The sequence below is a fragment of the Castor canadensis genome, chromosome 1 (assembly GCF_047511655.1).
Source record: "Castor canadensis chromosome 1, mCasCan1.hap1v2, whole genome shotgun sequence".
In the NCBI taxonomy this organism is placed as follows: Eukaryota; Metazoa; Chordata; class Mammalia; order Rodentia; family Castoridae; genus Castor; species Castor canadensis.
The window spans coordinates 148,234,548-148,251,344 of record NC_133386.1 but is presented as its reverse complement, the minus strand read 5'-3'; the positions used below and the strand labels follow the sequence as shown (position 1 = coordinate 148,251,344).

At 41.0% G+C, this 16,797-nt stretch overlaps 2 protein-coding genes and 1 long non-coding RNA gene across 7 annotated transcripts in view; 1 reads left to right on the top strand and 2 right to left on the bottom strand.

Annotated features, from left to right (window-relative positions):
• The window catches only part of Znf143 (zinc finger protein 143), a 56,670-nt gene extending 49,368 nt beyond the window's left edge, over positions 1-7,302 (bottom strand). For both annotated transcript variants that reach the window (XM_074041125.1, XM_074041127.1), the window contains exon 1: positions 7,211-7,302. In XM_074041125.1, coding sequence (XP_073897226.1) covers positions 7,211-7,302 — 92 coding nt within the window. The remainder of the gene's footprint in view (positions 1-7,210) is intronic.
• A 132-nt stretch (positions 7,303-7,434) lies between these two features.
• On the top strand, positions 7,435-14,619 carry LOC141410804 (uncharacterized). Of its 3 annotated transcripts, none has more exons than XR_012435574.1 (2): positions 7,435-7,558; positions 8,253-14,619. It is a non-coding gene; the product is annotated as an uncharacterized lncRNA (long non-coding RNA). The 3 variants fall into 3 exon arrangements; XR_012435573.1 differs by lacking the exon at positions 7,435-7,558 and adding an exon at positions 7,575-8,129 and having other exon boundaries at positions 8,257-14,619; XR_012435572.1 differs by lacking the exon at positions 7,435-7,558 and adding an exon at positions 7,575-8,129.
• Ipo7 (importin 7) overlaps positions 14,010-16,797 on the bottom strand; it is a 50,694-nt gene continuing 47,906 nt past the window's right edge. For both annotated transcript variants that reach the window (XM_020180071.2, XM_074041120.1), the window contains one exon: positions 14,010-15,834. In XM_020180071.2, coding sequence (XP_020035660.1) covers positions 15,737-15,834 — 98 coding nt within the window. In that variant the 3' untranslated portion in view covers positions 14,010-15,736. The remainder of the gene's footprint in view (positions 15,835-16,797) is intronic.

Genomic DNA, 16,797 nt, shown 5'->3' with positions numbered 1-16,797 from the left:
ACCATACTCAAAACAAACAGCCCATGGTGCCTCTGGCATCTAGACCACTGTACGGTGGTATCACACCATCTCCTCCTAACTCCTCTTTGTATCTGGCTAAATTCTTCTGGTCTCAGGTTCCATGAAGTTTTAACAACTAAGGGTCAGAATGTACTTCCCATGATGCTCTTTCTATAGCCCTATCATAAACACTGATCACATTTTATGTGTGTGTGTGTACTTCCTCAGTACTGGAGTTGTAGACATGTACCACCACACCACGCTCTTCAATTTCTTTTGCTTAAGTGTAATTAAAAACAAACAAACAAAAAAACCAGTAGCCACCACCACAATCTTACCTTAAAAACTGTAAATATGGTCTGGTGGAGTGGCTCAAGTGGTAGAATGCCTGCCTAACAAGTGTGATGCCCTGAGTTCAAGTTCCCAGTACCGCCAAAAAAACCCCCAAAGCAATAAGTACTTTTTATATGCAAAGAACTGCTCATAAAAATTTCATTAAAGTACATAATAAAAAGATATACTAAAAATTATCCTTTTGGAGGTGTTTTTGGCCTCTAAAGGAAGACAAAAAACAAATTACAAAAAGTGATTACAGCCTGGGAATGCAGCTGAGTGCTTGGCATGAGCAAAGCCCTGGGTTGGATCCTTAACACCAAAAAAGAGGCTAGGGATAGAGCTCAGTGCTAGAGTGCTTGCCTAGCACGTGTGAGGCTTTGAGTTCTATCCAGGACTGCAAAATAAATTAAAAAATTAAAACAAATCAATAATTTGTGTTTATGATCACCCCCTCCCCCTTTTTTTTTTCTTTGCAGTGATGGGGAATGAGCCCAGGGGCTCTTCTAAACTAGGCAAGTGCTCTGCCACGGAGCTACATCCTTAGCTCTAAAGAGTTTTAATAACAGACAAGTCCTAGTATATTTTCTTTAAATAGTAATTTCTGTGGGATTCTCAATGAGTAAGTATGCCCATTTATGAAAAGCTCCCCCAGAGTTTAGCATGAACTCTTTATTTAAAAACACAGATCTGTAATACATCGATTAAAAACATGTATATATATTATTATAGCTCAAGTAAAAGTGCCCATCTACAAGTCTACAATGATTCTTTCTCCCCTCACCTAAACAAGTGATAAATGACACAGGACAGGGAAAAACTTCCAGTCTACAATTGTTGCTCACTTTTTCTTTTCTTTTTTTGTTGCTGGGAATTCAACTCAGGGCCTCATACATATGAAGCAGACAATCTACCCAGTGCAGCAATCAATCAATAATAAGACAGATCTAAATAAAATGGTGAAAAACATGTCTATGATAGAGGAAAAAGCAAGCTGCAGAAGAGTATACATGGAGTGACTCCATTTGTGTTTTAAAAAATGTATGTGTATCAGCACAAACTTGCACATTTAAAAATTCAAATGGTTTCTTCCCTGGAATAGGACTAGGAGATGAGGGTGGAATGAGGAAAAGACTTCCAATTATTACTGCTATTGTTTTTTGCAGTGCTGGGGATCCCATCCAAGGCCTTGTGTATGCTAGGTAAATGGTCTGTCCTTGAGCTCATCCCCAACACTGGGGCTTTCAATTTTTACTTTGTACATTCTGTAAGTTAAAAAAAATTACTATGTTTTATTTTCATGGCTTTAAAAGTCTCTGGATGCATTCATAATACGATGGTATTACTGGGAGGTGGTGCCTAGGTGGAGGAAATAGATCACTAGAAGCAGGCCCTGGAAAGACATAGCTTGTCTCTGGATTACTCTCTTTTGGATTCCTGGCCACCTGGCCATCTCTCTTTCCAGATTCCTGGAATCTTTTGGATTCCACTTCCTTCTGCCATGATGTTCTGCTTCACCATGGCCCAGAAATGATGGAGTTAGCCAACCATGGACTGACACACCTCTTTTACTGTGAGCCCAAACAAATCTTTCCTCCTTTTAAAGCATTTCTTTCCAGTATCTACCACAGTGACAATAAGCTAACTAACACAGATAATTGGTAGCAGAAAGTGAAGCATCTGTTCCTGATAATATAGCTCAGAAGTCTTTGGAACAGGTTTGCAGGAGGAATTTGGAACAGTTTGGTGATTCAGCCAGCTACAGAAGCCCTTTCCCTTTAGAAGAGAGCTCCACCAGGGCTGCCTAGGAAGTTTTTTCCTCCAGGGTTCATTTCATCATGCTTAACTGCCTAGGCACTCAGAAATGGTTTACTGTCATGTAACAGGTGGGTCCAGTCACTGCTTGAGGTGGCAGCAGACTTTGTTGTTGCCCATGTGAGCTGGTTTTGCAGACAAGCAGAATGCAACAGTTATGGGCTTATGGAGGTCTCAAACCAAATTTTAAAGGAAAGCCAGGGGACTGATGGAGTGGTTCAAGTGGTACGAGTACCTGCCTAGCAAATATAAGGCCCTCAGTTCAAACCCTAGTGCTGCCAAAAACAAACAAATACAACACTCTGAGTCAAAGGAAAGACAGGAGTCCAGATAATGTATAGCAGGGTCTGATTCTCTGCAGGCAGCCCAAGGGCAATGCCTGATGTTGTCAAGAGCTCAGGCAGCCAAGAGAGCTGGCCCAGGAAAAAGGCCATGTGGGTTGCAATACAGCAGGGGCAGCCACTCCACTGGGGACAGGGTCTGGGAAGTGGCGGGGGGGGTCAAAGAGAAGGCTCCTCATCCTCCTGGTCCTTGTCTTGGTGGTGCCACCCTCGAAAAATAAAACAAGAACAATAAAACCACAGGGGAGGGCTGCCCAAGCCCTCTGGCCCTTACCTAATGCCATCTGCTCCATATAGCAGACATGGAGCTACAGGACTTCATGTCTGTCCTGCTGAATTTCAGCCTTGCTTTGCTCCAGTTCTTTCTTGCTATTTTTCTATTCCTCTTCTTTGGTATGGGACTGTGTACCCTGACTCACCATTGTATCTTCGAAGTACATAACTTGTTTTTAGTTTTCCAAGCACTCACAACTGAGTTTTCTTAAGTCTCAGAGGAAACTTTGCACTTGGACTTTTGAGCAATGCTGGAACTACTGAGACTTTGGGAACTCTTAAGAGTTGGACTAAATGAATTTTGCATTGTGAGATGGCCATAAGCATTTGGGAGCCAGGAGCAGAATGTTATGGCTTGAATCTGAAGTGTTTCCTCAAAAGGCTCAAGTATTAAGTTTGGTTGCCACCAATATAGGGTTTTAGAAAATGGTTGGACCTTAAGGGCTCTGATCTCATCAATGGATTAATCTCTTGATGATTTAATAATATGATGGCATTACTGGTAGGTAGGGCTTAGCTAGAGGAAGGTCACTGGGGAACATGCCCTGGAAAGATATACCTTGTCCCTAGCCCCTTCTTGTGTCTGTTTGTCTGCATGTCTGTCTCTCTCTGCTTTCTACCTACCATTTACTGAGAAACTTTGCTGTCTTTCCTTTCCACCATGATGTTCTGCATCACCATGGCCCATAAATGATGGAGCCAGCCAGTCATGGACTGAAACCGCTAGAACTTTGAATCAAAATATGTTCTGGCTCCTTTTGATTATGTCAGGTATTCTGCCACAGCTATGAGAAGTCTAACACAGTAGGTTACTGATCTTGTAGGTTATTAAGCTGGGCATGACTGTGAATGTGTGTGGTCCCAGCTACTACCGTAAAATGCCCAACAAATCACTTAACACAGTGCCTAGCCAGAGTTAAATGCTGCATAAATGGGACTGCAATTTTAAGTACAAGAAATGTAGTTAGATTTTTATTATTATTTCACTTTGAAAATTGGGCTAGCAGAGTGGCTCAAGTTGTAGAGTGCCTGCCTAGCAAGCATGAGGCCCTGAGTTCAAGCCCCAGTACTTAAAAAAAAAAAAAGAAAATTAACATTTTATGCTAGTAATCAATTAAAAATTTCAAGAAATAGTATCAAATGTAATTAATATATTATGATATTAATCATGTATAAATGTATTTAGTTATAGTTATAAGTTAAATGTCTGTGTCTACATATTAATGGAAAAGTATTTCCATGGGGTATAGAGTTCTCACTGCAGCATAGTTTTAAAATGGGATTAGGTTCATGAGAAAGTGTGGAGAAAAGTGTTCAAAGTATTAAAAAACTATTTTTCTATGAGAGAGTGGTTTCTCAATCTAAATCCACTTAACAAAATCACTTCAGTTGACAACACACTTTTAAATTACTGTCTCACAAAAGCTCTTCCTTAATGCAGATTAAATGGAGAAAGGAGCAATGACATATACAACCCAACTCTTTCAAATACTACTGTCTTGAAATAAAATCAGAAGCAAAAGGATTCAGAACTAGGTAAAACCTCAGTTTTAAACACCAGCCCCCCTTCCAAACAAAAAATAAAAACTCTAGATAAAACGTCAAAACTAAATAATGAAAACCTGAGGACTCATGAAGTTCTCCTTAAATGATCACAAGCTGTACATATATTGAAAATAATGAGTAACAGTTAATCGCTTGCTCTAATCAGCAGGGTCGTACTTCTATGAAGGACACACTGGACCTTTATGTCAATATCCCAACACTCTAGAAAGCACTTAAAGCTGGGCACCAGAGGCTCACATCTGTAATCCTAGCTACTCAGGAGGCAGATATCAGGAAGATCACAGTTTGAAGCCAGCCCAGGCAAATAGCTCTGGAGAGCCTATGTGAGGCCCTGAGTTCAAATCCTATTACCTGCCCCCCCCCCAAAAGGGGGGTAGCTTAGAGCCCATTGTAGTAGGGCAGGTCTGTAATCCCAGCACTTGGGAGACAGGTAAGAAGGAACTCAAGTTCAAGGTTAGCTTGAGCTATGGAGAGACTATGTCTCAACCTCTCACCTCCTGCCCCGCCCCCCCATCTATCTGATTAGGGACTCCTACCTAAAGTACCTAAAGAATACACACAACTCAATGATAAAAAAATGACAATCCATCTTTCAAATGGGAAAAGGATACAAATAGACATTTCCCCAAAGATATACAAACGGCCAGTAAGCACATGAACAAATGCACATCATTAGCCACCAGAGAAATGCAAGTCAAACCCACAAGACACCATACCCATTAGGATGGTTACAAAAAGCAAACGAACCTGGTATTAACAAGTGTTGGCAAGAACATGGAGAAATTAGAACCCTGAATGGTTTAGCCACTGTGAAAAGGTTTGATAGTTTTTTTGTTGTTTTGGTTTTGTGGTACTGGATCAAACCAAGGCCTTACCCATACTAAGCAAACACTCAACCACTGAGCTATATCCCCAGCCTGAGTTTCTTTAAAAGACTGAACAGAGACATAAAACCTATGTCCACACAACAAATTGTACATAAATGTTTAGAAACAGTATGCATAACAGCACAAAAGTGGAAACAATGCAAACATTCATTAACAGATGGAAAAATAAAATATGTATGTCCATGTACATAATGGAAAAATGAAAGTACTAATTAAATGAAGTACTGCTATGATATGAACAAACTGGCAAATACTAAGCTAGGCAAAAGAAGCCAGTCACAAAAAAGATCACACACGCCTGATTCTATTTATTGGAAAGGTTCAGAAATGCATAGATTTGGGGGCTGGGAGGAAATGGGGAGTAACTGGTGGTGAGCGTTTTGGGCAGAGATGAACATATTCTAAACCTGACTGTGGTGATGCATAAACGAAACTGGTGTTTTACGCACACAAAATGCACAACTTTGAGCCACCTACAGGCTAACATATGTAATCCTAGCCACTCAGAAGGATCGAGGTTTGAAATCAGCCCAGGGAAGTAGTTCTCGAGACTCTACCTCAAGGAAACCCTTCACAAAAAGAGCTATTGGAGTGGCTCAAGGTGTAGGCCCTGAGTTCAAACCCCAATACCGGAAAAAAAATAAAATAGGATAAAAGAAAGAAAATACCCAACACAAAACAGGGCTGGTGGAGTGGAACAAGTGGCAGAGCACCTGCCTAGCAAGAGTGAGGCCTTGAGTGAAAATCCCAGTACCGAAATATACATATATAAAACTTTGAATATAAAAATTAAAAATCACCTTACAGTTTAAATGACATGTAAAGTATGTACATTGTGTCAATAAGGCTGATATTGTTAAAAAGTACAGGTGGGAGATGTATTTGTAGAGAGCCAAATGATTACAGAATTTCAGAATAGTCAAAATACATCTAGACAAAATTATGCATCTTCTTGATGCTTTGGGGTGATCTTGTCACACTCAAGACACTTCATGAACTTAGTACATGTACTAAGCAAGAAAAAAGTATTAAGTATTGTACAATTTTTTTGGTCAACTACAGCAGAACACACGGACCTTCTATCTAGTAGGATTAAAGACAGAGCCGACCACAACCTAGAATCAACAATTTCTCACCGCATGCCTCCTTGGCTATGCCAGCTGATTCAGATGCTTCCAAAACAAAGGCAGAAGCTGACTTTAAACAAATAATGGGCTGGCAAATAATGGATAGTCCTTATTTTTAAAAACTGAGTACAGCCAAAGGGGGAAAAGTGTTCAAAAAGAGGAGAGTGAACAAAAATTGGTTGTCTCACAGTAAATCATTACAAGGGACTATCATAATGGGACTATAATGGTTTGTTTAATCTTTGGCCAAAATATGGAAAAGGGGAAAATGACAAATTGCAAACTTCTAATATTCGAGTTAAAAAAAAAAAAAAGCAACGGGAAGGACAGGAGAAATCTGTCGGCGATCCGAGTGGGAGGAAATCCTGGGTGCCATGTGCAGGTAGGACCCGGGCCGGCCCTCGGGCAGCCCGGCCGCCGGCGCCCCTGCTGGGGCCTGGTGCGAACCGCGGGCCGGGCCCAAGGAGCTTCGCCTCGGCGCGCCGGGGGACGCGCTCCACGCGAAGGTCAGGCGGAGAAACGCCGCCAGCTTCCGCGGGCTCCACCCTCCCCTCTGTCTCTCCCTCCCCTCCGAGGTCCCCTGAGGGGAACAGGCAGGGTGCGGCGCGCAGACACGGGGTTGGGGGGGGTGGGGTACTCCTCAGCGAGAAAAGCTCCGCCGCCCAGAGTGGCGGCCGCGGGTTATTAATAAACTCCGCTTCTGCCCAAGCGCCGTACCGAGGCGTACGTAGGATCGGCAGGGCCTGAGGTCGAGGCTCAGAAGCGGGAGCCAAGAGCTCGGGCCCAACTGGGCCCGCGCCGCCGCGCTAAGGGCGGCGGCCGGGCGAAGAATAATGCACACTGGGTAAAAACACATTTATATACGAACCTCCGAGAAAATTTTCCAACAATTCCTTCGTCCGACCACCATGCACCAGGACAGGAAACAGCCGCCCGGCCCCCAGGCCCCGCAACCCGCATAGGAAGTCTAAAGCCCGCCCCCAGCTTCCATTGGGCTGGCTTTATGTCACTCACCAGCCACTTTCTTCTTGCTATTGGTCCAAATTAGGCCTACACGAAAGGAAACGCCATTAGTCACGCCCCCTTCTTGCACGTCACCCTCGCCGGGTCTTCCAGCCAGCGCTTGAGTGGCTCGGGTAAAGTGCGGAATCAAAGCTCCTATGTCTGACTGGTTGGCCGAACCGTTCATCCCAAAACGACATCACCTCACTGACAAGTGAATTATGCTGGTTCTGGGGCCCCAGCGGCAGACGCCATCTTGTAGTGAGGGAGGGAGGCTGGTCCTTGTGATTACCCGGGAGGGACTAGGGGTGGCGGGCGCCATTTTCCCCACAGGGGCAAGCAGGCGGCTTTGGATCTCCCGGTGGGCTTGCCGGAGCGCATTCTGCAGACCTGACGGGCTGTGCCCAACAATTGCCGAATGTTGTCCCATTGGCAGGGAAGAGAAGGGGAGGACTAAGATAGGAAAGGAGACCTGCCGGCTCCCTGGAGACGCTCAGCGCTGGCTGAGGCCTTTGGTCTTGGGCGAGGGCTCTGCTTTCCGAGAGCTGCAGTAAGCCAGTGACCGGCTTTCCAAGCCCGCCTGCGCGTCTCCGGTCGCCGGGCGGTGCGGTGGGAGCGTGGGTGAGCCTTGGCCACGCGGCGCGGGTGGGCTTGGACTCCGCCGGGACATACTGCGGGTGCCCTGGGCATTCGTGTGCTTTAGGCTCCCAAGTTTTGAAGTGGATTGAGCTGGCATCGCGAACTACAAGTTACAGGGATGGGACTCCCGAAAACTATGAATAAGAGTGGGTACAAATCAGTGGTGGTAATGTTTTTTGGGATTCTCACCCCAACCTTTTCTTTAAATTAAAAAAAAAAAATTATTGGAAATACTAGTCATTGCAGTAAGTACCCATTTGCTTTGGCAGCCAGCAAGAAGAAAGAGAGAAAACGTGCAGCCTCAGTAATTTTTCAATCCGGCATGCCAGGTGAAGTTAACAAGAAAATGAGGTTGGTGCGCTGTACCAGATTTGGGAACGGAGAGTTAAAGTGATGTTTGATTTCGTTTCAGTCGTTTCAGGTGATAAGGTAATGGATAGAGGGATAAGCCAAGACGATCTTAAAGATAGCGCTCTGAGAATATTGAAAATATTTTGGCTTATAACGGAGTCTAGTTTGAGGTTGCAGTGTTGCACTTTTTTCTGGTTAGGCTTACCCTGAACACTAGGTATACTTGTTAAATTGATACCCAAACGCCATTTAAAGGAAAACAGGACTTTATGTAAGATTGAACGCATATTCTTTAGAAATTTAAAGCAGTTTTGATTACTTTTTTGCTCTGAAAAGAAAAATATAGGGCCGGGGACGTGGCTTAAGTGGTAGAGCACTTGCCCCAGGTTCAAACCCCAGTACCTCTTAAAAAAAAGAAAAATGTGCTGGTGGAGTGACCTAAGTGGTAGAGCGCCTGCCTAGCAAATGTGAGGCCCTGAGTTTAAACCACAGTACCACTACCAAAAAAATATAGTGTTTTAAAAAAAGATGTTACATTGGATTTTAGGTTCCTTGACACTGGGAGATTTTGGTCATTTAAAAGTTTCCTACCCAATAAATCAATTATTTCTTAGCTAGAGCTCAGATGAAAAATATGGGGTTTTAGTTTATGGTTTCTGCATCTCCAGATGATGTATATTTTAATCAAAAAAAATTATTTTTTTAAATGGAGCTTCGTGCTTGCAATGCAGACTCTATACTGCTGGAACCAAGCTTCCAGTCTATTTTGCTCTGGTTACTTCAAACATGGGGTCTCGAGTTATTTGCCAGGGTTTCACAAATAGCTGGGATTACAGATGTGAGCCACTGGTGCCACAAACTTTTTTTTTTTCTTCCCCATACAGGGTCTCTCCATGTAGTCCATGCTGGCCTGGAAGTCATGATCCTTCTGCCTCAGCCTCCTGAGTGTTGGGATTAAGGTGTGTGCTAGAGGGAGAGAGTTGGTAGGGGCAAACCTAACCAAGGTGCATTGGTAAGCCTATATAGAGATGTCACACTGAATCCCTCCCTCCACCTTACAATATATGCTAATAAAATTTTTTTTAAAAAGTGTGCCAACTATAAAGGTTTTTTTTGGGGGGGGGTTAGTACTGGGAGATGAACTCTTAACTTTGCATTAGCTGGGCAGGTGCTCTACCACTTGAACCACACCAGTAGGCCTTTTTGCTCTGGTTATTTTTGAGATAGGGTCTTGCTTTTTGCTGGGGCCAGCATAATCTGTGATCTTGGGATGATAAAACATTGCTGGAATGACACACCCCACCATTACCTTTTTCTGTTGAGATAGGGTCTCTTGAACTTTTTTCCCCCTGGCCAGCCTGGAATCTAAGTCCTCCTAATCTCAGCTTCCCAAATTACTTGTCAGAGAACTTTAACCAAACAAGTTTGAGTTAAAGCTCCCCCAAAACCAAGGTTGTGGCTCTGGTAGAGTTCTTGCCTAGCTATACACAAAGTCCTGGGTTGCATTCCCAGCACCAAACTGCAGCTAGTCAGAAGGCTGAGGCTGAGCAAGTTAGCCAAACAAGTCTCAAAAAAAACCCCTAAAACCAAAATTATTTTGATATCATTCATGTGTCATAGAATTCATTTTATAATGTGTATTTCAGTGGTCTTTAGTGTATTTACAGGTGTAACCATCACAACTATGTAACCTAAAATATTTTCATCTTCAAAAGAAAGCCCAGGCCCATTAATAGTCACTCCCCCTGGCAACCACTGATTTACTTTTGGCCTCTGGATTTCCTATTCTGGGCATTTAGTTAATGGAATCTTGGTGTCTGGCTTAACTGGGAATAATGTTTTCAAGGCTTATGCATGTGAGCATATTAACAGTACTTAATTCCTCTTTATCACTCAGTATTTGATTATATGGGTATATCACACTTATAAATTGATATATTTGGATTCTATCTATTGTTTGGCTATTGGAGTAAGGTTACTATGAACATTTTTGTGTGGCCAGCCCTGTCCATCTTTTTCTATTATTGGAGACATACTAACAGATACCAGGTTTTGCTGTGGTTTTGATTTTTATTTCCTCAATAACTGATGTTGAACATTTTTTTTCTGTATTGACCACGTGTGTAACTTCTTTAGAGAAATGTATAGTCTTTTGCTTATTTTTATCCTTTGTTTGTGGTGCTGGGGATTGACCATAGAGCCTCACACATGCAAGGCAAGTACTCTACCACTAAGCAATATCCTGCCTTCACCCATTTTAAGTTAGTTTGTCTTTCCAAGAGTTTTTTGTTTTTGAGAGGTGCTAGGAATCAGCCTCAGGACTTTCACAACTTTTCCCATTTTCTGGATAAGAGCTCCTGTTGGATACATGATTTGCCAATGTTTTCTCCCATTCTCTTGGCTGTCTTCTCACATTTTTTTTCTTCAATGTTGAGAATAAAACCCAGGGCCTCATGTGTGCTAGCTAAGCACTGATACTGAGCTACATTCCCAGCCTTTTTTTCTCTTTTGGAGATTCTTGGGTTTGAACTCTGGGCCTTATACTTGGTCACACATGCTCTATTACTTGAGCCATGCCCCCAGCCCTCACTTTGTCTATTCAAGCACAAAATTAGAATGTTTTTGTTGATAAGAGACTAGGTAGCCCATGCTGGTCTCAAATTCGTAATCGTCCCGCGTAGCCTCTGTGCCACCATGCAGATGTAATTTTTTATTTTGATGTAGTCAATTTTATCTGTTGGCTGGTGCTGGGAAATCAAACCTCAGGGCTTCTTTTTTCATGCTGTTTTATAGCATATGCTTTGGTGTTTATCTAAACCACTATCTAATCCAAAATCATGAAGCTTTACATTTGGGTCTTTGTTCTAATTTTGGGGTATGTGTTGAGGTACTAACTTCATGCTTTTGCATGTAGATAATCTGTCTCAGAACCATTTGTTCTTTCCCAAATCTAATTGCCTTGGAACTTTCCTTGGACATCAACTGACCGTAACTGTGCTTATTTCTCAGCTCTGGATTTATCCCATTGGTCCCTCTCTATACCAGCACCACACTATTGTGATTACCAAACCATGTTCATTTCAACTTTTGGCTATTCTGGGCCCCTTGTATTCCCATACAAGTTTTAGTGTGTGCCAGTTCCTGCAACAAAAAGGTAGCTGAGGTTTTATGTGGATTGGATCCAATCTGTAGGTCAACCAAGAGGGTGCTGCTGTCTTCACAATATCTTCCAATTTGTGAACATGAGATGTCTTTCCATTTACATAGTTCTTAGTGTCTCCTAGTTTTCAGTGTAAAAGCTTTTCCTTTATTTATTCATAAATATTTTATTTTTAAATGTTATTTTTTTAAGTGAAATTTTAATTTCAACTTCTAGCAGCTTTATTGCTTCTGCATAGAGAATCTTGAAGTCATTTTGTATTTGTATTTCTCTTAGAGGACTTTCTGCAAATCACCTGTGAATATATATAGTTTTGCTTCCTTTCCAATCTGGTTGCCCTTTCTCTTCTTGCCTACTTGCCCTAGCTAGAACTTCATGTATCATGTTGAATGATGCTGGTGTGCAGGAGCAACCTTGACTTTCAGAACTTAGGAAGAAAGCTTGTCTTTTATCAATGATACTAGATTTAGGTTTCTGGTAGATACCTTATCATGTTGAAGTTTCTTATTTTTCTAGTTTTGGTTTGTTACTTCAGTGTACACGTGGAATCAAAATCTATAAAGGTTAATTGTTACCTGTATTTCTAAACATCTAGAATGACAACTTCACAAACAAAAATTACTTTGGCTACTTATTCCTCCCACACCCATGGGCACCCATGTTGCTGTTTCTCTTGATTCACATGGTCAAAGGAATAATACTTGGACTTACAAAGAAGCAGTAATCACCGGGCACCATGACACAAGCTCATAATTTTAACTACTTGAGAGGTGGAGATCTGGATGCTTGTGATACAAGGCCATAGTGGCTTATGCCTGTCATCCCAGCAATGGCCAGAAGAATCAAACAGGAGATCTGTGGTCCAGGCAAGCCTGGATAAAAAGTGAGACCGAATCTCCAAAAATAACCAGAGCAAAAAGGGCTGGAGGCATGGCTCAAGTGGTAGAGTGACTGCCTAGTAAATAAAAGGCCATGTATTCAACCTTCAGCACTGACCAAAAAAAACAGTGTAGCCAAGGTGGTGGTGGTACTGAGAACAAGGTCTGAGGTTAGCCAGGGTAAAAAGCTAGACACCCTACCTGAAAAAAATCAAAAGGAGTAGGAGCATGAGTGTGACAACTCCACCAGCCCTTTTTGTGAAGGGTTATTATTACTATTTTTTTCAACATAGGGCCTCTGGAAACTCAAACCATGATCTTCCTGAGCAGCTAGGTTCACAGGCATCAGCCCACCAGCGCCTGGCCATGGCTAAATCTTAATTATGTTATACAACCTCTGCTGTTTTAGGAATCTGATTTATTTAATCTCTCCTCTCCTTCAATAGAGTAGTATCTCCAAGAGCATGTAAAAGTACTGAGATGCATCCTTCCTTTACTATGAGCCAAAGTATGAACTATTCCCAGGGTCGCCAACCTCACTTAAGGGTAAAAGCTGAAATTCAGTAGGGATAAATGGTACAGAGAGATGACCTCTGCCAAAACTTCAATATAATTTTAGGTCACCCATTTTATAAACATATGCAGAAAGCCTATTATGCTTACCAAAGTCACAGTCTAGCCACATTTATCTAATTAATAATGCTTTCTTTTTTGGGGCAATACTGGGGTTTGAACTCAAGGCTTCCCAAGTGCTAGGCAGGTGCTTTACAGCTTGATCCATGTCTCCAACCCAATACTTTTCATTATGCTTGCCTCAGAGGGCTGTATCTGGGGCTCAACAGCAGAACTGAGCCACAGAGCTGTAGTTTGACCACCCCTACTTTACTTTGGTTTCTTCCAGAGCAAGGTACAGCAGTCACTACATTATATGATACGTGAAAAGTAAGTTTACAGAGTAGAAAAATATGAAAAAAAGGAAAAAGATAGAAGTCTATGTACACCTAATTGAGTACTGTATATACTTTCTTTCCTTTTCTGACTGTTACTGGGGCTTGAACTCAGGGCCTCACACTTGGTAGGCAGTGCTTGACCATTTGAGCCACTCTGTCAGCCTAAGTACTCTTTTCCAAAAGTCTTACATCATCATCTAGAAACAACCATTAAGTCTTATGATCTGTGAGACACTTAAAATTTAAGGAAATCATGAAAATAGGAGTATAAGCTTTAAAGTCTGTAAATGGATATTGGTTAGGATTACATGACACATGAGACAATAAAACTTGTTCTTAGATATGACAGTATACATTTTTGTAAAACAAAATCTCAGCAAAGGAGAATTTTCATTATGTGCACGGGAATAACTAAAATCTTTATTAGATGTAGTTTTTCCAATAACAATAATGTGGAAATTGGAATTATCAATTCAAAGAACGGTGAAGTCTGAAATTTTAAAAAGTAGATATTAGAGGGGACAAAAAAAGTAAAGGAAGACAAGAATGTTAATGGTATTCAGTATCTCCCCTCTGTACACAATGTTTCATATATATACAACTACTCCATTTTTACTTTATTGATTTGATATAATTGTGAAATCCCCTTAAGCAACCTAGGTTATACACTTGGTGTCCAACTTGGCGAGAGGAGGGGGTAAAGAAACACTTGATTAACAGTTTTCATCCAAACATTTTAGACAGACTTTTTTTTTTTTTGGTAAAGATTTTAGTAGTAAATTCATAAATATAGGAAATACTTTCACTCCTTCAGTGTTAAAATAGAAAACCAAACAGTGCCAATAGCAGTGGCTCAATTATTGTATACAAGAAAAACACAACACCAATGGGTTTTCTTAATTATGCATTTTAAATATCAATATGTGCATTTCATTTTTACAGTTATAAATTTTCTAATCTGTTTTAGACAACAGCATGTAATAATTTTGAATCCACTGAGATGTTGCTTTCAATTTGAAATATCGTGTTTACATCTATATAAAAAATAATCCAATGTATGATTCATCCTGCAGATGTTTAAGATCAATAATGGCTTATTTTTGAACATGCAATTAGGAAGAGAGGGAAGCAACCCGACCTCTCTACACTGTCTCGTTGCTGGCTTGATTTTGCAGTGGTATCAATAGTGGTTTTGGAGGGAACCATGGGCCTTCAGCATACCTAGTTAAGATCAGATGCCACAATCATCAAGAGATGGGGAAAGGGGAATGGGCAGGTGTTAGATGTCAAGTGTTCATTTTGCACACTTGCATAGGATAAAAACAGGCCAATGGTGGCAGTGGTGGTGGGGTTATAATTAGGAACAAAACTGCAATCAAATCAAGACATAATAGCCGAATTAAGTTCTTTTAATAGATTGCATATATAGATGTTTAGCCATACTCTAAGATCAACTCTTTAAGAGTAGAACTTTATATCCATTTCACATGCTTAAGATATCACCTTCCTTATTTGTTACAGTAAGGTCTTGTATCCAAATACCCACTTGTACACTGAGAGCTTTAAGGAAAAAAAAAAAAGGACACAGAGGGAGTTGCCATTTTTAGCAGCAATAAAATATCACTAACCCCTTTTTACATACCGAATTCAAGTCACTATCAGAGGTGAGTGCACCACAAAGTCACCAGGTACAAAATTGCTAGTTCATTTTTAAATTAATAATTAACTTGAAATTACCCCTGCCCCCCCACCCCATCACATCCCTTCTTATAAACAGCAAACATTTTTGCTTTTATACATAGGCTAGCAGGCTTGTTTCAATATGAAAGTGCTAATTCATTTACAGATTTTTAAATCAGTTATGTAGTGCTACAATAAATGTCCAATAATCTACATAGGAACAATCTTTGATGAATGAAAATGATGAAGACCGAATAAGGCTTATCTTACCTTATCTTATATACATAGAAAGGATACCCAATGGTAAGGAAGAGACAGATCAGACAGATACTCATAGGTGTAAAAATTACATCTACCTCTGAGCTTTATACTGTAAATGAGACATTTTAAATAGTCCTGTAGCCCATGCCTATTTTTTTCCTCAGAAAAAGAAAAGCTGCCTTCATGACATCCCCTCTTGTTTCAGATTTCCACAGTGTCATTTGAAGATTCAGAGTCAGGATCTTACTTTCTTCAAAAATAAAGAAAATACCCCCCAAGTTATCCCCAACCCCAATCCCTCTGGTTTTTCTTCCAGTACCAGGTTGCATGATCAGGTCCCACCTCCTGGGGTTTTTTGTCCATCTATTGATCAATAAGCTTAGAATAGATAACATGAACCAGTTCTGGAACCACTACTAGGAGGAACACAAGCTCTTCACTACAATCACACAGCAGGAAAGAAAATGATTAACTCAATTCATCCCTGGTGCTGGGCCTCCAAAATTGAAAGAACTTGGCACAACTGGAGCACTGAATTTGTATCCTCCATGCTTTTCAATCATTTTGGACTCTAGAAAACAAATAAGTAAAACTTTAACCTCTGTTCTCTCCAACATGGTGTAAGAACACAGGTGGGTGCATGTGTTGCATGTTACTTTTTTTTTTTTTTTTTGCAGTACTGCAGCTTGAACTCGGGGCCTACACCTTAAGCCACTTTACCAGCCCTATTTTTGTAAAGAGTTTTTCGAGATAGGGTCTCACAAAACTATTTTCCCAGGCTGGCTTCACACTGCGATCCTGATCCCTGCTTCCTGAGTAGGTAGGATACAGGTGAGAGCCACTGGCACCCAGCTGTTACAGATTTTTTTTGTTTGTTTGTTTCGTTTTCTTTGATAGGGTCTTGCAATTATAGCTCAATCTAGCTTCAAAATTTGCCTCAGCTTCCAGAGTTCTGAGATTATAGGCACATAGCATTTGCCCCACTTTTTTGTTCACTTCTTAGCCTATTTTCATTTCCAACTGTAAAAGAAGTCTGTAAATACCCGATTATGAGTCAAATATATCAGTAAGGAACAAAAAAATCTAATGAATCAAATGCAAGCAAATCCAAAATATACTTACTTCAGAATGCTATGCCTTATTTATAAAGAGGACCCTACTTTGACAATGACTATAAAAAGTTGGGTATTAAGACCTACAGAAGATGGTTAGGTGATACATACTCTAAAATACATGTTTATGAAATGCATACTAAACTGTTGAAAAATGGAAAGAAACGTATGGGATTTTCTTCAAATACTTCTGAGGAGAGTAGCTTAGTGTGAGGTCCTGAATTCAACCCTCCCATTCCCACAAAAAATATTTAAACTAGTAAACTGTATTAAAAAAAAGTTATTTTCTCACATATTAAATCCCTCAGATTAGAGTTAATTACGATCACCTGCAAGAGTGATGTACCTTTATTTGTGGGGCTGGAACCCAGGGCTTTGCACATGTGAGATAAGCACTTCATCAATACTCAGCTGTACCCCTA